Raw genomic sequence first — 23,039 nt, 5'->3', positions numbered from 1 at the left:
GACAGTTACTGAAAAATGTATGATTTAATGACCTTAAACAAAACTGAAAATGATAAGTATTTTGTCTCAAAAGAATTTAATAAAATAATAAAAAATAATAAAATTGAGATCAAATTGCGTCAAAATAAACCTTTAGGCATTACACGCAAAGATCTCATGGATCAGGAGAATTTTGCAGTTCATAGTGTCAAACAGGTGTTTAGGAATGTGCAGTGGTAGTTTTTGTTGCTATTTAATGTTTTGGGAGAAAATAAAACCAATGGAGCTTTTTACCCCGCAAAGCCTTTAGCCCCGTTGTACCCTAATTCTCAGAGACTATCTGGAAATGATGTGCAGTAACTTGCCATTTGACACTGAAATATTTTGGTTTTTCAACATGCCTACACAATCTCTGGTGAACAGACACTAACTTGCAGTGTGTGCGAATATTTACAAGACTGGAAACTAATTAGGCTAAATGAACTAATTAGGCCTACAACACTGGACAAAGCCAAGACAAACTAAATTACATGAATTTACCAATATGTTTCTGTTTTTGAAAAAGTATTTATTTATTATTGTTTTCCTGTTCAGTACTTGACAAGTAGAGGATACCCAGATAGCACATGTATATCTTCGAGATCTTTTCATCTGGAAAGCATTACAATCTAATTAACATCTGCTAAACATCTTAAAAAGATCAGATTTACAAATACATCTTTCATTGGTAAACACTCATTCAGTGCACGTCTGGATGATGTACATGCGCTATCAGAGATGTGATTGACCCAGATAGCACACGTACATCTCCAAGATGTCTGTTTTAGATCTTTTCATCTGAAAAGCATCACAATCTTATTAACATCTGATAAACATCTTAAAAAGATCAGATTTTACAAACGTTCCAAATCATAAACATCTCAAAAACATCTGCTGAATGTCTTATTGACATCTGAGGGGAAACGACATTTAGACGTATTGCAGATGAGCAAACAATGTAAAAAAAATACATCTTCCAGATATAAACACCCAAATCAAATTGACGTCTGGGTGATGTATGTGCGCAATCAGGGTACTGGGACAATGTTGACATTGATGATTATAGATCATTATTCATTGCGGATTTTATTGTAATTTACAAGAAACATAAATATTAAAAAAAATACTTTAATCTTATGTAAGACTGATTCCAAGACAGCTGTTGATTTTGTAATGTTATCAGAATGATGGATTCTAGAGCAGAATTGTTGGTATTAAAGGATTTTAGAAGTGAAAGTGTTCTCAGTGTTATCGCTGACACAGACATGATGTGCCAATGTTCATCACAAATCCGTCATTATTTGGCCATAAAACCACTTTCCTCACTGTTCAGTTGAGAAGGACAGGCGTGATCACCAGCGGAGCTTCATTTTTGCCTGCTTTGTTGGTACAGGGACTGAAGAATGGATAAATGGTCTCAGAGAAGTTATCCATGAAAGTGTAGATATGCATCTTTGCATCCACATTATAGAAGGACACTTGGCCTTTTTCATAGTCCACAAACAGTCCTATCTTCTGAGGTTTCAAGCTGAGGGGTATGGCAGTAGAAGGCTCTGTCCTGAAGGCATAACTGTTTTTGTCCCGCAAGCTTAGGAACCAGTAGCCGTTGCTTGGACTGATTGTGATCTTACCCTTCCTGTTGCAGGAATGACTAGCCACCCCCAGATCCCAGTCTGTCTTGTCACCCACCTCGACCTCCCAGTAGTGTCGGCCACTGGTGAAGCCCTCGCGGCCCAGTACACAAACCACACGGTCGAAGCGCTCACGGTTGTTGTGAACTGATTGGTGCCAGTTACAGCACCACACCTTCTTCCTGTCTTCTGATAACACCAGGCGAGGATGGGCAGTGTTGGTGTCCAGGGTCACGTCCACTGATTGAAGAAATTTTTAGGGTAAAAATGTACATGATAAAATTAAATTCAAGTTTTTTAGAAGAACCTACAGGACACATTTAGCCTTCTAATTAGAAGGTAAACAAAAAACTGTTCTGTATATAGAAGAACACAGTGGTTGTGAGTAGAGCAAAATACCCTCTAAGAGCCAAAATGATTTGATGACAGTGTTTTGCTTCATAATTATGTTGGCTTGACAAAGCCACCATACCTTTAGTCTACAGACTTGGTTTAGGGTTTTCCAAAATCCCTAAACCGAGCCCAAAATGATCAGTTGTGACTCTTCCTAGGGCTTTTAAGCTACATCCACCAACGCTACATGGTGCAGACCTTCATACTGTACTTACTTAGTGTGCTTTGTCTTTTCTAACTGATTGTAGTAGCAGATTTAGGCATGGGTGACATCCCAGGGTGGCATCTTGAGGGGGGGCGGCACAGGCACCCACACAGACCACCCCCTGCCCCCCCCTTTCCGGTCAACAATTTTGGGGGCATGTTGAAGCGGATTTCGCCCAAGGCACCATACAACCACCTCCCCCCAGGGGTCAACAACTTTTCTACAATCACCCCCACCCGTCAACACTGGGGGCATGTTGAAGCGGGTTTCGCACAGGGAGCCATACAAGCTAGATCCGCCACTGACTGATTGGACTTAAAGGGATAGTTCACCCAAAATGAAAATTCTCTCATCATTTACTCAACCTCAGTACGTCCCAGATGTGTAAGACTCACTTTCTTCTGCAGAAAACAAACAGATATTTTTAGAAGAATATCTCAGCTCTGTAGGTCAATACAATGCAAGTGAATGGTGGCCAGAACTCTGAAGGTCCAAAAAGCACATAAAGGCATATAAAAGTAATCCATAAGACTCAGTGTTTAAATCTAAAGTAAGTGTTTAAATCCATGTCTTCAGAAAAAATATGATAGGTGTGGGTGAGAAACAGATCAATATTTTAATCCTTTTTTACTATAAATCTCCACTTTCACTTCCACATGCTTTTGTTTTTTTGTTTTTACGATTCTCATTCTTTGTGCATATCACCACCTACTGGTTGGGGCTGGACAAAGGTGGAGATTCATAGTAAAAAAAAAAAGACTTAAACATTTATCTTTTTCTCACCCACACCTATCATATTGCTTCTGAACATGGAGTTCACCACTGGAGTCTTATGGATTACTTTTATGCTGCCTTTATATGCTTTTTGGACCTTCAGAGTTATAGTAAACATTCACTTGCATTGTATGGACCTAAAGAGCCGAGATATTCTTCTAAAAATCTTCGTTTGTGTTCAGCAGAAGAAAGAAAGTCTGGGATGGCATGAGGGTGAGTAAATGATGAGGATTTACATTTTTGGGTAAACTATTCCTTTCAAGTTTTCACATAGCTGACAATCGAAAATCCCAAAATCCCATTGACAGAATGTTCAAACTAAAGACTAAAAAAAATAAAAATAAAATCAATCAATTTCTACAATAGCCTGCAATCCTTCACTTTTATGTAATGCTGTATCCATGCCAATAAGTATCAGCATAAAGTCCAAGTAAACTGATGTATTGGTCAGCGTAAAATAAGCGAAAACACTAGCCTACCTTGGTGCCACTTCAATTTTAAAGGCGCAATATGTAACATTGACATCAAGCGTTTAAAATGGGTACTGCAGTCCAAATTCAAAATACTGGAGAGAGTTGTCTCCCCCGCCCCCTTCTCCCCAGACTCCAAGCTCACACGGGTTGACAGGTTGAGGACACGCAACAGGAACGAGCAAACTGACAATGGCTAGTGACGAGCCTTACACTAAGTTGATCAGCTAATGTATACGTTTGCAATGTTTTTATTGTTTGCTAATTATAAACCAGCTCATGTGGATTTTTTATAACTCTGTCAATGTTAGCTAGATGAATTGCTGGCTTCCATGGCTGCAGCGTGCTGTGTTTGCCCGCTAACTTGATTCAAATCTGTCAACCTGGGGTGTCGAAATACTATTGGGAAAAGGGCAATGGGTGGGATCACACTGGCCAAAACACAAACAGAAATTCTGTTCCCAGAACGGACATTTCAAATTAGAATATACTTGCTGTAGCATTATTTTCGGAGAAGCCAGTATTTCAACTTAGCATGTTTCCTAAATCTCATAATAACATATTATGATAGTTTTATGCTTTAGTACAGTAAATGTATTACATATTGCTCCTTTAAGTATTGAAAGCACTAAACAAATAATTTTCAATGTAAAAATGCTCAAAAAAATTCAAGTCTAGGAAAGAACGTGCACAGTAACATTAAAGTTCATGCAATTATGTAATGCATAATATTTATGTGATATCACAATATCAGAACTGGTATGCAGATGCGATGCGGAGGAATCAACAAACTGTACAGATGTAATCTCAAATAGACTTTAGGTATAAGCCTAAGGGGTTTATGTTGTTATCAAACCTGAGAAAAAAACTCACAAGCCATTCTATAAACAATGGCATCATATAATAGTATAAAATACGCCAAGCATATTTTTTTTTAGGCTATACATTGCAATAACACAATTAAATATAATCTCTAACTCATACCTGCATATTCTTGTATTCTCTTCACCTCTGCAAAACATTGAAATAAGATGATGTTACTGAAAAGAAGAACTTTAAAAATGTATTATGTAATTCTAGATCCATGATGGCTTGCCAACTGAAGCAAAGCTTACTTGGGTGTGATCTCATTGGTGATTTGTCAGCGGACACCGAGAAGCCTAAAGCAGAAGGAAGCAGAATGTCAACACTTTTGACTGCATAGCAGCAAATCTAGACTGTGCATGTAACATCTACATCTGCCACTAGATGACACTGTAGCTTTGTGTTTCACAGGTGTCAACATGAACCCACAAACGGCAGGTTGTTTCTGAAGCTCCTCCTTAAACTGTTCCAGCATTTGACAGGTAGAGGCGTAAATAGCTTTTGTTTCAAGTTCACAGGTCAGTGAGACTCCTGTCCAGTCTTTGATTGACAAGGGGGTGCTGAGATAAGAGAAGCCCTGTTGGAGAAGATCAAGAGATTGTTGTTTTAATCAATGAGGTCTGTAATAATTGGAGAAAGCTATCCCTTCACATTCCTGTTCATCTCAGTGACAGTTGCTCATTTGGAGCAGAACCCACATTTGCTCATGGGCTCCCAGCTGTATTAGCTCAGGTGCATGAACTGTGATGTCAGTGGCAGCTGACATTATTATTGTAATGTAATAAAATATTTGTTATTCATTTGTTGCTTGAAAAAAAAATTACATCTGCAGAATACTATTTTTGAATGGCCATCAATGGAGAAACAGGCTTTTTGCTACCAAAATGGTGTAGTTATGGCATTTACTGTACCTACCAGCAGGAGCTAAGCAGCCAGGCAGCAAAAGGTCTGGGATTTATTGCAGCTCAAACTTTCCAAGAACTGCCTACTTAGACAGGGAAAGCCATCTAACTGATTCGTTCAGCAATCAGTCACAATCAGTTTTGTCATTACGTGCCGTTTAGGGGTGGTATAGTCTGAAATATATTATATCCAGGGCTGGAAATAGTAACTCTTGTTATCTAAGTTGACATGTTGCTACCGAATGTTCTAGTACCCTGACTTTGACCCCAGAGTTACTGACAAGCGCTATATCCCATCAGACATTTTTTGCATCAGTTCAAGTAAGTTTACCTTCTCCTGTGGTGCAACTGAATTCCAGCTGGTTCAGGGTTTGTGTACCATGTTGAAAAGTAAGTAATTAGGAATGTTCACATAATCAATGATGAGCACTATTTTGAGGTACATTTGTACTCCACTGACGGTTAGGTTTAGGTTTGGGGAAGAGTTAATAAAATATGCATAAACATCTCGCTTTACAACTTGCTTCTGGCGCCCCTCTGTGTACATTTCACCCAGAAACTGGAGCTTACAAGTGCCCTTACGTTCAAAAACACTTCCTGCATCGGCCACTGGAGGCAGTATTTAGTATTTCGGGAAGCACACTGATTTTAGCTGAAGAACTTTCGACCTACAGCCGCCAAATTCACAGTGAGGTTAATCTGTTCCAACTGGTTAAATTTTTTTAGAGGAAAATCCTGTACAACAGGATCCACCTCTACATGTGTTTAATGTAGTGCCCGACCGATTAATCGGTTGGCCGATATTAGCCTTTCACAGATACATCTTATCGGCGTATATGTTGTCCGAAATGCGCAGATATTAAAACATTTTCAGAACATATAATGCAGAAAACAATGCTTGGGGTGATTTAGAATTGGTGTCATAACATAGTTTGTCCAGCAGAGCGTTCATCGACTCCACTGTTTACAGAGCTGAGCTGACGGTGATTCTGCAGACAGGGCGGAGTTAAGCGGTGTCTTCACGGTAAGTTGCTAACTAGTTTGTGAAATACATACTGGAAAGTTAATAAACAATGACTCCATCATTTTCCCTTTTCAATATAACTAATATAACATTAAACCTGTCCCTGTTAACCATGTCACTCATGTTTATCACATCTGTTTGCTGTTAGCCAGCTATAGTTTGTCAGTGCAGTCAGTAATGTAGCAGATTGAAAGGGAAGCATCAGAGCAATTTTTTGCAGCTCAGCAGACAATGGTGCGGTGGTGGATTGTGTCTGTTGAGTATTAATTTCACGCTACGTTGTTACCTAGTTGGTGAGATCTATTACTCTCCGTGACAAGGAGCTTATAGCTAACTAGCTAACCACGTAGCTACTTTCATACCTTGTCAGCTGAGTGGAGGCTAATGTGTAAACATGTATTCACCAAACTGTTTTGTCCAGGATTCGCAGTTTGGTACCCCCTTCAACCGAACAATTCCAGTCGTTACATTTACACAATGTAGTATTTAAAAGTCTGGTTTTCCACTGGAATACAGTGTAACACCGCTGCCATCGGCAGCAGCGAACAATGAGCTATTGTTTGTGACTCTTTTGTTATACATTACAGCGAAAAATTGCTGATGATGTTTTGATAAGCAAGAAAACTGTACTTTAGTACAATTTAGAGGTACTTGTACTTGAGTACTACTATGGCATATTCTATTACTTTATACTTCCACTCCACTACATTTCAGAGGGAAATATTGTACTTTTTCCAATGTTGACAATGCTTAATAATAATGTCAAATATTCTTTGATAAAAATATTTGTTTAAGAAAGCAGCCTTCTGAGTATATTTGCATAGTCATATCGGTGCAAAATCCACACAGAAAAGGTCTGTTTTCATTCCAGCTAAAAAATTTACTATATCGGCCCCCATATCGGTAATCACTGAATTTTCCCCCTCTAAAATCAGTATTGGTATCGGTCTCAAAAATCCAATATCAGTCGGGCTCTAGTTTAATGATTCCTGTTTTTCAGAGCACTAAACTGACAGGTAGCCATCCCAAACATCCTGCAGTTTTCTCTAACCTGATCTTCAAATGCCCCCTGAATCCCTAACCAGGGTTCCCCCAATGAATCCCAGCCATTTCCACCACTAATTATGACATAAAAAGATCGGCGTGGGAAAAAATGAAAATGAAAAATAAAAAAATAAATCACATGTTTTTGCACAGAGTGATTACACAGAAAACACAGGGACAAATAGCGGAGAAAGGTGAGTATTAAATTCTTTGCTTTATTTTCATTTCAAAACCTCCCAAAAGTAACAAAAACTAAATAAGTAAACAAACAGAATTAATCAATAAAATAAATAAATAAAGACTTCAGGTTTACTGATAAAAAATCCTATGTGCTTTTGCTCATGGAAGTTTCATCAAACCAGCCAATCAGATTACGCTTCATGGATCGAGAAAGATCGTTTTCCACTTTTGTGTGCAATATGCATCAGACAGTTAGTGCACAGACTGCGTTTGCTGTGTCTTGTTTATTTTTCTCACTGGCCTGTTCTCACTGATAATTACAAATCGTATCAAATCTTTAAAAAGCAGTTTTACAATTTGTAGATAAACATGTCTTTACTGAGCTGAACGCCAGCATTTAAAAAATATTTGTTACGGAGACATGTCTTTTGAATAAATAAGTAGTCGAGAATAAAAGATTTTTACATTTTCTAAAGTAAATGTGTGTTTTGCTGGCCTGTGCAAAACATGTTGCCATGATGTTATGGTTTTATTGGTGGTTTCCAGAGCATTGCTATGCAGTTGTTAGTGTGTTGCTAGGGGGTTACTTACTAAGAGCCCACCTTCAAGTGTCTATAAGATTCTGGTTCCTAGATATGGATCGGATCCCTCCTTTAATGTAAGTTTATCCGGGTTTTTTTTCTCACCCTTTTCATTTTTCTGCCTGATAAAAAGTGTCATATAGACATTCTTATCCAAAGCACAATCACTGGGGGCTGAGCTATGCACTTAAAGTTTATACTTATGGTTAGGGATTTGTTTAAATCCCCAACCCTAAATATGGGCATTAATAACAGTGATGTTGCTTTAGGAAGTAAAAATAAAAAGTGACAGACTACAGACCTTCAGTCCAGTGATGTAGTCTTCATTTTGGGCCAGTTTACTCAGCGCAGAGCCCCTCCTCTTCAGCTCTGCGATCTCCTGCTCCAACTCCCCAATCATCACCTCAGCCTTGTGCTCCGCTGAGTGACGATTTATCTCCATCACCTCCAATAGTTCTGCTAGGCTGCGCTCGATGGAACTCACCAATGCTCCAAACACCTGCATGTTGCGTTGTGCCTCACGATCGCCCAGCATCTTGAGGATACAGTGAGATTAAAGTAAGAGGAGTAAGATAGAGTTGCCCCTTAAAGTATATAGACACTAAAAATGCACACATTTTATTGCATTACATAACAAAATACGTAAGTGGCATCTGCAAACAAATGTTGCTAGACATTTTATTTAGAACTAACTTTTATTTAGAATAAATTATTATTATTATTATTATTATTTTTTTTTTTGCCATTACTTTTAACCAGCTGGCCCCAAGGTCATTTTTAGTGAAGGTTTGAAGTCAGTCCCTTCAAGTTCATACATGTGTAGTTCATAACTGTAATACTTTGGACATTCTCCCTAGCGGCCACTAGAGATCGCTAGATGGATAAACACTTATAGTTTGAAGATTGGTTTTTGTTTTTGTTGCGTCTGTGTTCTCTATGATTGATCCCAGCTGTGTCTTGTTAACCTTTTTAGTTCTTGTGTATATATTACCCTCCTGTTCTCTCTGTCTTTGTCAGTTGTTAAACTTTCATGGATGAAACGGTTTGTTCGGTTGTTGTGTTTTGAGTTCTTTTATGTCTATTTCTGAGTTTTAATTAAAAAGCCTGCACATAGATAGAAACATAAACAATATGCATGTAAACATGATTTCAGTGTTTGAAAATTACATACTAATCTTTTCTGTGTAAAGTTATATCCAATTTTACAACTTTGTTGCCATGAGGATGTAATATCAACGAACCCTAAAATGACTGTAAAAATTATATACTTTACAGCTCAAATAATACATGAGTTTTAATAGAAAGAATTCATGTAAGGGCTTTTATAAAAAAAATATAAGCTTCACACTTCTGTATTTAAACCCTCCAAAAATTGACCACATTCACTTCAATTGTAAGTGCCTCACTGTAACCTCGATTTTTGCTTTTTATTTTTTTAAAGAAAAGCAGGGATGATTCAAAACTTGTGTGGTAATCAACATTATGCCATAAATGCTGTCGATTGAGCTTAACTTGCATTGGACCTGGAATATTTCTTTAACTATGGATGCGTTCCACTAAATTTAAAGGGTCAGTTTGTCCATACAATGCATGTAACTTGGTGCCATCAGGCTGCTGGCTGTTTGATGGGCCAAAAGGCATATTTAGGCAGCATAAAAGTAATCCACACGACTCCAGTCGATCAATTAATGTCTTCTGAAGCAAACCAGTAGGTTGATGTAAGAAATCGATAATTAAAAAGTTTTTAACTTTAAATCCTTGCTTCCGCCCAGCGCTGTACTTCTGCTTGAAATGAACTAACTCTCGGGTGATGTTCATTCCTCTTTTGTATACAAAGTGCACGCTTCTGACTTCTAGCGTGAACGTTTTTGCTTTTGCATCCATTGCGCTTACGTCACTGATGTGTCGACTGCTGGTGATTTTTAATGGTTACTAAAGTTTTAATTATCGATATATTTTTTACACAAACCTATCGATTTGCTTCAGAAGACATTAATTGATTGACTGGAGTTGTGTGGATTACTTTTATGCTGCCTAAATATGCTTTTTATCAGCAGCCTGATGGCACCATTTACATGCATTGTATGGACAATCTGAGCTGAAATCTGCTTTTAAAAATCTTCACTTTGGTTCTGCTGAAGAAGGAAAGTCATACACATCTGGGATGGCTTAAAGGTAAGTAAATCATGAGAGGATTTTCATTTTTGGGTGAACTAAACCTTTAATAAGTTATTTAATGACATTTATACATTCTCAAGTGTGTCTTAAATGTCCAAATATTTTATGGGGTATGTCAAAGCCTAGGATAGTTTTTGTCATAGATTTAGATTTGTAACAATGTGAAAAAAAAAAATTCTGCTAAGATCAAAACCTTAGTGGTTAAGGTTTTACCCTTTGGGCATTTTTTAATTGTGTAGGATGATGAACAAAAAATTGAGCCATTATGCTGCTCACTTTAATGTCAACCAGTGAACATTTGATCTCCTCCACTTTCTGCATCCTCTCCTTGGTCATCTCCTGTATCTCTGTCTTTGCGATACCGATCTTCATCTGTGTGAAAGAAAACAGGAAATTGCACAACAGGAAGTGCCCCAGATTTTACTAGCGATAACATGACATTTTAGTTCCAAACAAGTGCTTCATAAGCCATGTCAGTGCTTCAAATATTTACTGGTGTTGGGGAGTAAATAACTAAAAGTAGCAATGCTACTTATTAAAGGTGCACCAAGTAAATTTGTACACTGTCATTTTTTTAAGACTAAATAAATCTGTTTTTGTATGTATATTATGTTTATTGTATATAAATTATGCATACTCACATGAGAAGGTACTCACTGAGAAGACTCCTATCATGTTCTAGTCATGTCGTGTTCTAGAAAAGGGTGTTTTAATCTTCATAAAGGTGGTCAAGGGTGGTCCCCCTTTCATGGTGGCTGCCATGTTGAGATGATGAGATCACATGACCAGCCGAATACTACTCACTTAATCTATCTCTGTAATTTTCCTTCCCCTCCCCACTATTAACCTGACACAAATGACTTAGTGCACCTTTAACTTTATTTTTCAGTAGCGTGTCAGAAGCTCTGATATTTTCATAATAGTGAAGCTTGTCCAGTCACAAGCTAAATTTTCAGAACACTTCTTTTGTCACATCAGCTTGGGTGCATCTTTCAAACTAGCAATGGCAGCTGTGGCTGTTTCTAATCAAGATCTGGACACCATGGTGTAAGAAAGCAGTTCCAAACAGAAGAGCATTTTTGTGACACTCCTTGGTTTTTCCTTAATATTTCCCTTATTTACTTTGTTGAACAGTTATATAAAAGCAACATCACACTCGCAATCATGCTATATGGCACAACAGCACACTTGCTTGTGTGATATTGCTTAATTAGTAACTTGTAGTTTAACTAACCACTTTTTTTTTAATAGTTGCTTGACTGTTGTTTCACTACTTTACAGTATCTTGTTGTTTGGAAGGCTACAGTAACTTACAGTAGCTACAGGATCTTTATATCCCAAATATTTTAGTCTTTAACAATGACTTATTGCTTGCACAACAATAATGCCCAGAGATATTATATCACTTGATGTAAGCACTTTAGTGCTTCAGTAGCGCAGTAGCGCGATACAGTGGCCCCAAAAGTATATGGACACCTAAGCCACTCTTAACTATCAATGTCAAGGCATTGGGTAACAAAATATCAATCCAGGTTCCATCTGCAAACTAATACTGCTAGACCTTTCAGAGCAAATATCACTTCTCTGAGCCATTTTTGCCATTATATTTAACCAGATAGTCCAAGGTGAGTTTAAGTGTAAGTATGAGTTACCCTCTAGTTCATACAGATTCATACGTCACATTAACTATAGATGTGTTCCACTAATTTTGACAAGTATCCAAATACTTTTTTACTTTGTACAGTTTTTGATTTTTAAAGGTGCACTCAGTAATTGTTCCCCCATTAAAAAAGTTTTACTCCTAAAGAAATTAATTTTAATTTTGAAACATACAGTATGTGTAAAATCATGAGCACTCACATGAGATGAGGACTCTAGTTATATCAGTAACCTTATCAAATCTGTTTTATTCTACATGGGGCAGGGATGCCCTCATGGGGGCTGCCATTTTAGAGTCACATGACCAGCTGAATACTACTTTCTTAATCTCAGTAACTGTCTTGTTATTGGACACTTTCACTCTTGGATTAAATTAATCATGGATGATTGTGAATAGTGAATTTCTACAATGGCATCTGTAACTGAAAGCTATTAATTTTGAATGATGCTCCATCCACACCATGAAATGTTTGCTTGTGAAATGCTACCGTTCTTCAAAATGAATGCCTCTCGGTTTGATATTTGTTTCTAATGTTCTAATGCTATGACATTCATATTGTAAGTGTGGCTTAATTGTCCAGCTACTTTTGGGACCACCAGATATACTATTTTTTTTTACACCCCATTGAGTTTTGTCAGTGACATTTGTTCCTTATTCTTCATTCCTTCCTACCTTATTACAATGCCACTCTTTCTCTGCACATATGAAGTCGTGTGAACGGTGTTCTGTTTGTCCACACTCTACACAAATACATTCCAAATCGGATCGACAGAACAGCTCCAGGCTGCGGTGGTGTTTTGGACATAGGGGCACTTTAATAGCGTCTGCTGCCCCACTCAGGGTAAACCTTCGAAGAGACATCTGTCTGGTTAAAAAGGGTGGCAGGGTGCTATCAGTGATATCGTTGTTTGGTGTGACGGTTTGGTTCAGTTCTGTTTTATCCTGACATGAATTTCCATTTGGAGAAGGCTTGGTGAATTTCTGCTTAATTTCATCCAAGAGACCACCTGGTAGATGACCTGGCTTTAGTGTCCCATGCACTGACCCTCGAATTCTTCCCCCATCCTTAACCTCTGTACCTACTCCAACCCCCCCGCAGGCCCCTGTTTTAACCGTCATCTGCTTGAACTGTTCGGTGATCTCACGAAGAGTGCGATTAATGTGGAGATCAGGCTTCCTCTTGAAGGTCTGCTTGCAGAGGGGGCACTGGCAGTTCTTGGCTGAGTCCCAGTAGTGGCCAATGCAGACCATGCAGAAGCTGTGGCCACAGGGTGTGGATACAGGATTGTCAAACACATCTAAGCAGATGGAGCACAGCAATTGCTCTTCGGACAGGAAGCTGCGTGAGAATGGCATGGCTGTGCAGAAGGCTAGAAGAGAGCTGAGGAGAGGAGATAAAGAAAAAATGCAACGATAAGAGGAAATAGAGTTTCTAATTGAGAAAACAAATAGTCTGCATGTACAGAATGTTTCTTTTGCACTTTTCAAATAGTGACAGACAAAGAGATCATGAAAAACATGTGATTGTCATGTGCGAATACCACAACCCCAAATCCTGAATAAGTTGGGACAGTATGAAAAATGCTAATAAAAACAAAAAAGTGTGATTTGTAAATTAGATTCACTCTTGCCATATTGAAAGCATTACAACTAAACTTTATATGATGTTTTACTTTGTGAGTTTCATTGTTTTTTTGAAAATATACAGTAATTTCAAATCAGATGATTGCAATACGCTCCAAAAAAGTTGGGGCAGTCGAGTGTTTACCACTGTGAAACATCACCATTTCTTCTAATAACACGTATTAAGCATTTGGGCACTGAAGACACACGTTTGTTAAGTTTAGAAAGTGGAATTTTCCCCCATTCATCCATTATGCAGGTCTTCAGCTACACAATTGTACGGGGCCTTCTTTGCCGTATTTTGTGCTTCATTATGCGCAACGCATTCTCAAATGGAGACAGATAAGGACTGTAGGCAGGCCAATCTAGCACCCACAATCTCTACTTACGCAGCCATGCACTTGTTATCCAGGCAGTTTGTGATTTGAAGTTGTCCTGCTGAGAAATGCAGGGACGACCCTGGAAAAGACGGTGCTGGATTGCAGTATATGTTGCTCCAAAATGTTTACGTATCTGTCTGCATTAATGGTGCCCTCACAGATTTGTGAGTTACCCATGCCATGAGCACTGACACGCCCCTGGCTCATACAGACACTGGCTTTTGGGCCTGATGCTGATAACAGCTTGGATGGTCCTTTTTCTCTTTGGCCAGGAGAATACGATGGCTGTGATTTTCAAAAAGCTTTTAGAAATGTGGACTCGTCGGACCAAAAAACACAGTTCCACTGTTCTACTTTCCATCTAAGATGAGACCGAGACCAGAGAAGTCGGCAGCACTTCTGGACAGTGTTGATGTAGGGCTTCTGCTTTGCATTGTAAAGTCTTTACTTGCTGGATGCAGCGGCAAGTGGTGTTGACTAACAGAGGTTTACCAAAGTTATCCCAAGCCCATGTTCATGATATCCATCACAGATGATTCATGTTTTTTAAGACAGTGATGTTTGAGGGATCAGAGTAGTGGTTTCGCCTTTACGCACCGAGATTTGACCAGATTCCTTGAATCTTTTAACTATATTGTGCACTGTAGAGGGTGAAATGCCCAAAATCCTTCCAATTTGTCTTTAGGGAAAATTGTTCTTAAAGTGCTGGATTATTTGCTGAAGCATCTGTTGGCAAATTGACATGTCTCGACCCATCCTTGCTCTTGAAAACTAGGCTGTTTTTGGAGGCTCTTTATATACGATAACATGATTGCCTCACCTGTTTAACATGTTTCACATTGCCTTGTTATTTTAACTCGTCAAATCTTAAATTGCCCCTTTCTCAACTTTTTTGGAGTGTGTTGCAATCATCTGATTTGAAATTACTGTACATTTTCAAAAAAACAAAAAAACAATGACAAGGTAAAACATCATATAATGTTTAGTTGTAGTGCTTTCAATATAGCAAAGGGTGAAATAATATACAAATCACTCCATTTTGTTTTTATTAGCATTTTTCATACTGTCCCAACTTTTTTGGAATTGGGGTTGTAGTGCGTTGGCATGGATGTCTATATTTTGAAGGATATAGCTTTTTTTCTGTTTGGACACACTAGTGTGACCCCCTAGAGATCCTCTAGTCACCCTTTCAGTTCTCTGAGAAACTTACACATACACTATATTGCCAAAAGTATTCGCTCATCTGCCTTTAGACGCATATGAACTTAAGTGACATCCCATTCTTAATCCATAGGGTTTAGTATGACGTCGGCCCACCCTTTGCAGCTATAACAGCTTCAACTCTTCTGGGAAGGCTTTCCACAAGGTTTGGGAGTGTGTTTATGGGAATTTTTGACCATTCTTCCAGAAGCGCATTTGTGAGGTCAGACACTGATGTTGGACGAGAAGGCCTGGCTCGCAGTCTTCACTCTAATTAATCCCAAAGGTGCTCTGTCGGGTTGAGGTCAGGACTCTGTGCAGGCCAGTCAAGTTCTTCCACACCAAACTCGCTCATCCATGTCTTTATGGACCTTGCTTTGTGCACTGGTGCGCAGTCATGTTGGAACAGGAAGGGGCCATCCCCAAACTGTTCCCACAAAGTTGGGAGCATGGAATTGTCCAAAATCTCTTGGTATGCTGAAGCATTCAGAGTTCCTTTCACTGGAACTAAGGGGCCAAGCCCAGCTCCTGAAAAACAACCCCACACCATAATCCCTGCTCCACCAAACTTCACAGTTGGCACAATGCAGTCAGACAAGTACCGTTTTCCTGGCAACCGCCAAACCCAGACTCGTCCATCAGATTGCCAGATGGAGAAGCATGATTCGTCACTCCAGAGAACGCGTCTCCACTGCTCTAGAGTCCAGTGGCGGCGTGCTTTACAACACTGCATCCGACGCTTTGCATTGCACTTGGTGATGTATGGCTTGGATGCAGCTGCTCGGTCATGGAAACCCATTCCATGAAGCTCTCTACGCACTGTTCTTGAGCTAATCTGAAGGCCACATGAACTTTGGAGGTCTGTAGCGATTGACTCTGCAGAAAGTTGGCGACCTCTGCGCACTATGCGCCTCAGCATCCGCTGACCCCACTCTGTCATTTTACGTGGCCTACCACTTCGTGGCTGAGTTGCTGTCATTCCCAATCGCTTCCACTTTGTTATAATACCACTGACAGTTGACTGTGGAATATTTAGTAGCGAGGAAATTTCACGACTGGACTTGTTGCACAGGTGGCATCCTATCACAGTGCCACGCTGGAATTCACTGAGCTCCTGAGAGCGGCCCATTCTTTCACAAATGTTTGTAGAAGTCTGCATGCCTAGGTGCTTCATTTTATACACCTGTGGCCATGGAAGTGATTGGAACACCTGAATTCAATTATTTGGATGGGTGAGCGAATAATTTTGGCAATATAGTGTAGTTCCTGCAAGAACTCTAAAGACTGTCAATGTTTCCATCAGTAAATCCATCATGAGGGAAAGGCCTTGAGACTCTTGAAATTTATCTTGAAGTTCCTTTAAGAAATAAATAGGATGTTGGAGTCATCTTTTAAGGTTGTCTGGAGGATCTCCAAAGGGTTCTGTCGGTGTGGTATGTGAGGAACCCCAAATGGGGCCTCAAGTATCTTTTAATTTTTACAGTGTAAGACACATTTAACTTGAGTTCAAATTCAAATACTTCAGCCAGTAGCAAACATACAAGTGGAGTACCAAGACAAAATCTTTAAGTGCCAAAAAGAAGACCAAGTGTGAGTACAAAAATGTGAGTTTTAAAATAAAACCACATTGGGCCAATATGGCACAGCACACATGAAACAGGAATGTCACATGAAATTCAGACTAACATTCATTTAGTTGTAACAACTGAATTTCAAATGACATTTCATGATGACCTGTTGTAAACCCTGATAAGTTGAGCTTACTCAAAACAATCGAGTAAACTCATACCCTCAATTTAATTGAGTAATGGTATCTCTCAAAACTTGCATTATTTACATTTATGCATTTTGGCAGACACTTTTATCAAAAGCGACTTACAGTGTACTTATTACAGGGACAATCCCCCCGGAGCAACCTGGAGTTAAGTGCCTTGCTCAAGGACACAATGGTGGTGGCTGCAGGGATTGAACCAGCAACCTTCTGATGACCAGTTATATGCTTTAGCCCACTATGCCACCACCACTCCATAAACTTGCATTATCAAGTTTTACTAACATGGTATTCACATAGTGTAGCAAAGACACTAGGGCAGTTGTGTTAAGATCCATGTGCAGTTTAATAACAGTATAAATAGGGAAAACAAAAGGCAGGCAAGGGTTCGGTATACAGGCAGACAGTCCAGAAAGGCAAATCAAGTAAATCCGAGAGGCAGAGGGGTAATCCAGTAAACAGGCAATAAATCCAAATACACACTAGAAAGCTGGGGAAATACAAAGAACAGGCAAGAGTCAAAACACAGGGAAAACAGGAATGGTAAATAATGCTCAGAAATGTAGACCAGGCAAACAAGACTTTGCAATGAATGCATGTAAACAGGGAACTTAAATAGACAGAGTTAATATGGAACAGGTGGGAAAGTAATCAGTCTGAACAGAGGATTTTGGGAAATGTAGTTCGTGAAATGTTAGTACTCTGGAGATGGAGACCTCTGGCGGCATACAGGAGAGATAGCAGGCGCTGCAGGTGTAACACATAGAGTGAACTCAATCTTTTAAGTTACACTAACTTGCATCAAGCAAATAGACTTACCTCAGATTTGCTATTAAAATATAATTGTTTCAATGTAATAATTTCACTTGAATTTACTAAATTACGGAAGACCTGAACCGCAAGGTGAAAAAAAATAAATAAATGAAAAGTGTCTCAGTTCCTTCCTGAGCCTAAACCTTCAATTTTTTCTCTCTTCCTAAAATGTTTTTTCTCTCTTCAAAAAATGTTTTTTTCTCTCTTCAAAAAAATTTTTTTTTCTCTCTTCAAAAACATGCATGCGGTACCAACCTTGGCCACCAGGTGCCACTATCAGTAGACATGTAATCTTATGCTTTTAACGCTTTCTCTGTTGCTATATAGCTGAATAATACATTTATTATTTATTTAAGGGTTTGCAAACCTTAATCAAGACAAAATCAGGTTACATATGTTTGATATGGCATTCGTTGTCGTGTAATGTATTGAGGAAAATGGGAAACACGGGGAAATTATTATTATGTCTGTCCTTTTGAAGTGTTAGGGGTACATCTGGTAATATTAAGGCCGCGGGTGTTGTGACCATTTATATGTCTATGGTCGTGACATCGTGTACAAAAGAAGTCCGATTTCATTGGCTAGACTCAGTTACGCCCTCCCCCTGCCCCGCCTTTCTCTCTCTGAGTTTGCAAGTGCACAAGTTAGTTATGCATCAGATATATTGCGAAAATAGTTGCAAATGTCAAGGCGCGAAGATTTGAAATTGCAGTGACAGATTTGAAAAGTTGCAAGTGCCTAATTGAGGCTGTACTGCGAATGTGAATGTAAGAATAAGTGCAATTTGTAAAATATCCATGAGGTAATTAAAGATGAGTGGAATCTTTTGTAACGAAAAATACTGTAAGGTAAAAGCTGTATGGCTACCATAAGTAAAATATTTTTCAATTGTGTAAATTATAACAGAACGCTAACGTGAAATAAGTTTAAAATGTGATAACGCTCACTTCTGGCCGGAGATGCTTTGATGTATAGTTCCTCAGCTCGGCAGATGGAACCCCCCGAGCGCAGGGGCTCACCAACAGGTCCTCCATTGGACAATAATATTTATTTGGGCATCAAATAACCAAGGAAAACACTCAAGTACACAACTCAATATACTTATAAGTTTTATTCATTAGGGGAATTTAAAAATGATTGTACAATACACAAAATTAATTCATATGACCACTCGGTATACACAAGCTCCTTACACAGCAAATCTCTAAAACACATAAATATCCACAGAATACATAATTAAATACCACACATCATAAATACACAATAGTCAATACATGCCATTATTACCACTCAAACTAAATACATAGCCGTCGTCAATTACATTACAGAATGCATATGGAGAGATAAACAACCTGCCCTCATACCTCCCACTCACACACACGCTCATGATAATAAATGCCAGGGGACGCATAAATAACATTACACATAACATTCAATGAGAAAAAAAAAATGTTTGAAGAGAGAAAAAAAACTTTTTTTGAAGAGAGAAAAAAAAAATTTTGAAGAGAGAAAAAAACATTTTAAGAAGAGAGAAAAAAATATAAGACTTAGGCTCAGGAAGTAATTGAGACACTATTTTTTTTTCCACCTTGCGGTTCAGGGCTTCCGTAAAATGATGACTGATTCTAGGTCTGTTGTTATATACGGTTGATTACACACAGATGTGCACATAAAATTACACATTCAGCAACATTTTTTTTGTTTAACCAAAAAACTTTGATTAAATTATTCAAGAGCAAGGTCGTATGGGAATTCCCCACAGTCTCAATTTTGTACTTGATCTTTTGAGTTACAAACACTTAGTCTTAATTTTATGAATTTTTAGGTCAAGTATGTTCAAGAATCATAGATATTTGAGATTCAAAAACTTTTAGGTAATGTTTAATTAGGACAACTTGATTGTTTCTAGGATGAAATCTACATGGTTTACAGTGGGAACAAATGGGAATCTTCACAAACAAATGCAAAATGCATGATTATTGGTGGATTAAACCCAGTGCTATATTAGCAGAAGTCAAGGGTTAATTTAGAGATTATAGGGTTGGCTTCGTTGAGGTTAGTCAAAATGTTTTCTGAATTACACTACATGAGACAGATAAAGAAAATGTTTTTCTAACCTTTTGTTTACTTTTGAATGAGGAAACACTGGAATGAGGTACTACTGGCTTAATGGATCAACGGAGTGCACTTTTCAAGCTTCAGATCTGTCTGCTTCATTGGTATTGCATGTTCCTTGGTTGCCAAGTGTCATGTGCCTCTGTTCTCTTGAGCGGTTTGGTTGATTTAGTAAATCTTGACTTATTTTTAATGGAGATAATGAAAATGCACACACACACACACGGCTAACCTTATGAGGACTCTCCATAGAGATAATGATTTTTATACTGTACGAACTATAGATTCTATCCCCTAACCCAACCCCTAAACCTAACCCTCACAAAAAATGTTCTGCATTTTTACATTTTCAGAAAAACATTGTTTAGTAAAAGGCCATGAGGCATCAGTGTATTACTCCCTGCTTATTCAGAGTCTGGGGGACGGAGCTTCAACTTCGCTCAAGAAATTCTGGGAGAAAGATTTTGTGAGTGGTATGCGGAGATGGACAGGGTAGTGACATTTGAAGATCTGTTACATAGAAGGCTAGGCAACATGGATCTATTCAATAAGAAATGGGGCAGCTATTTAGCCTTTTTAGAAAGCTCTTGGGAAGGGGCAGTGGAGGGAGACATGTTGTTTTAAATGTGTGGGTTGTGGGGGGGGGGGGTGGTCAGTGAGGATGTCTTCAAAAATAATGCCATAAATAGTTTTCATTTATCACTTAATGTCATACAAAGTCCAGTAAACATAAAAAAGCTAAATCAATATTCGGTGTGACCACCTTTGCCTTCAAAACAGCACCAATTCTCCTAGGTACACCTGGACACAGTTTTTCTGTTTGATTGTTGGCAGATAGGATGTTCCAGCTTCTTGGAGAATTCACCACAGTTCTTTTTAGGCTGTCTCAATTGCTTCTGTCTCATCTTGTAATCTCAGACTGACACAATGTTCAGTGGGGGGCTTTGTGGGGGCCATGACATCTGTTGCAGGGCTCCCTGTTCTTCTATTCTAATCTTTTCTATTTGCAAAAGTAATGTTTGGGAGTCTAACATTTATATTTCCTATTGACACACTAAAACTGAAGATATAAATAACCATCTTAAGACAAATGCTTTTGTGAAACATCTTATGTGCCTAAGACTTTTGCACAGTACTGTACAGAGGTGCCCAAAATTATTAGGACACTTCAGCCACTCTGAAGTATATACACAAAACATAATTTATATTTAAATTTTAATAAACATTTTCATTAAAAATTCACAATTCAGTTTCATTCATAATCCAGTAGTTAATTGCTTTACATAAACTATATAACAAAGTGGAATCTGCACACAAATTACGGCATGTTTTATTTTTTATACACTGTACATTTTCTCAGAACTAACTTCTCCATTCTAAGCAATTTATGCACTCTCTTTTAACTTTTGATCCCAAAGTAATTTTTTGTATGATGAAAGATACCATCATATTCACACAAGTGTCCTAGCAGAGTAACCACAGGTGTCGTTCATCACATTAACTATGCACATGTTCCAATTAATTTTACAACAATGTTTGACAAGTGTCCAAATACTTTTCATCTTTATTTTGAACAATCTATTGATTTACAATGTAAAACCTAACAAACTTAACTTGAAAAGTGTGCTTGAGCATTTCAAAATAAATGCCACTTTGATACTTTGTTACAATGACATTCATACATTTTTCAGTGTGGCTTAAAGGAACATTCCGGGTTCAATACAAGTGAAGCTGAATCGACAGCATTTGTGGCATAATGTTGATTACTACAATCTTGACTTGTCACTCCTTTTCTTTAAAAAAAGTAAAAATCTTGGTTACAGTGAGACACTTACAATGGAAGTAAATGGGACCAATCTGTAAATGTTAAAATACTGTTTCAAAAGTATAGCCACAAGACATAAACAATGTGCATGTTAACATGATTTTAGAGTGATAAAATCGCTTACTTTTCTGTGTAAAGTTCTATCCAGTTTGACAACTTATTTGTCATGACGACTCTACACCGTAAATCCTGTAATCCTGCAAAACGAGGATTTAAATAACTTTACAGCTCAAATAATACACAAGTTTTAACAAAAGAATGAATGTAAGTGCTTTTATAAAATTATAGGATTTACATTTCTGCCTATAAACCCTAAAAAAAATTGCCTACATTTACTTCCATTGTAAGTGCCTCGAGAAACATCGAATTTTGCTTTTTTGAAACAAAAGGAGAGACAAATCATAAATATTTTTTGTGGAAATCAATATTATGCCACAACCTGAAATATTCCTTTAAGTGTCATAATACTTTTTGGGGCCACTGTAGGTGTCTTTTTTTATGCTAATCTTAGATTCTAAGTCAAGGTAACGTGCAAACAACAACATTTTACAGAAATCCAAATAATCCAAATTTGTGAAGTGCGATTTCAGTGTAAAATCTTAAGTGCTTTTAAATGAATCCATCTAAACAATCACAAAACCTACATATGGTGATTAGAAAGACCTTACATCTCTCTGTAAATTACCTCTTTAAGATTCTTCCTTTGGTCCTCTCTTCTCTTACTCCTTGTGCTATATCCAGGCGATTCAGTTGTACAGGTGTGATAGAAACAACATGTGGCTTGCTTTTGATGCATGTTCTACTCCTCCCTCCTGAACTATCTTATTCACTTTTTTCCCTCTCTTTCTCTCTTCCAGATGCAGTAAGTTCAAACCTGTCTGACTAGATTCCATCCAAGATTACATACGCCTCATTTTCAGGTTGTGTTATAATAAACCATTTGCATGCAGAAACATCACTAGTTGTTTATATTTTGATGCACTGTAACTAAGACTGACATTGATCATGACTATCACTTTCCATAATCCAAATGACCACATGGTCAGTTAGTGGAGTGAACCAAAGTTCAGACATACAAAACAACACTTAATTATGGGAAAAAACCTGATGTAGTGTTAAATTAGACAAACAGATGTCTTTTACAGGGGGTGAAACCAGATGTGACACAAGGTACATACCGACTGCAGAGATTTATCTGTTAGATAGAATCACCTCATTCCAAGAATGCTATTTTAGAAGACAAAAGTTGTTCTACAGCTGCCATAAATAGAAAGAATGAACATTAGAGAGGAAGATAAGAAGAGAACAGAATGACTGAGTGCTCAAGACAGCCTTGTCATGTACCACATCCCTGTGGTTAGTTCCAACCAGTTCTTGACATTTCTCTT

The 23,039-nt window shown here is 38.1% G+C and overlaps 1 protein-coding gene across 3 annotated transcripts; it reads right to left on the bottom strand.

Moving 5' to 3' along the window:
- Positions 1 to 534: 534 nt before the first annotated feature.
- LOC127451391 (E3 ubiquitin-protein ligase TRIM39-like) lies at positions 535 to 22,927 on the bottom strand. 3 transcript variants are annotated; one of them, XM_051716112.1, is made up of 9 exons: positions 22,337 to 22,927; positions 21,776 to 21,848; positions 12,597 to 13,305; positions 10,541 to 10,636; positions 8,388 to 8,621; positions 4,785 to 4,932; positions 4,607 to 4,651; positions 4,476 to 4,502; positions 535 to 1,889 (listed from the first exon to the last, which is right to left on the bottom strand). In XM_051716112.1, the coding sequence occupies exons 2-9, from the start codon at positions 21,817 to 21,819 to the stop codon at positions 1,348 to 1,350; spliced, it is 1,845 nt and encodes a 614-aa protein (XP_051572072.1). In that variant the 5' UTR covers positions 21,820 to 21,848; positions 22,337 to 22,927; the 3' UTR covers positions 535 to 1,347. The 3 variants fall into 3 exon arrangements, with proteins under 3 accessions (XP_051572072.1, XP_051572215.1, XP_051572145.1); XM_051716255.1 differs by lacking the exon at positions 21,776 to 21,848 and having other exon boundaries at positions 22,337 to 22,926; XM_051716185.1 differs by lacking the exons at positions 21,776 to 21,848; positions 22,337 to 22,927 and adding an exon at positions 13,937 to 14,000.
- Between the last annotated feature and the right edge of the window lie 112 nt (positions 22,928 to 23,039).

This window comes from Myxocyprinus asiaticus, chromosome 1 (assembly GCF_019703515.2).
Source record: "Myxocyprinus asiaticus isolate MX2 ecotype Aquarium Trade chromosome 1, UBuf_Myxa_2, whole genome shotgun sequence".
Taxonomy (NCBI): Eukaryota; Metazoa; Chordata; class Actinopteri; order Cypriniformes; family Catostomidae; genus Myxocyprinus; species Myxocyprinus asiaticus.
Note: the sequence above shows the minus strand (reverse complement) of the source record. Positions and strands in the feature narration are given on the sequence as shown.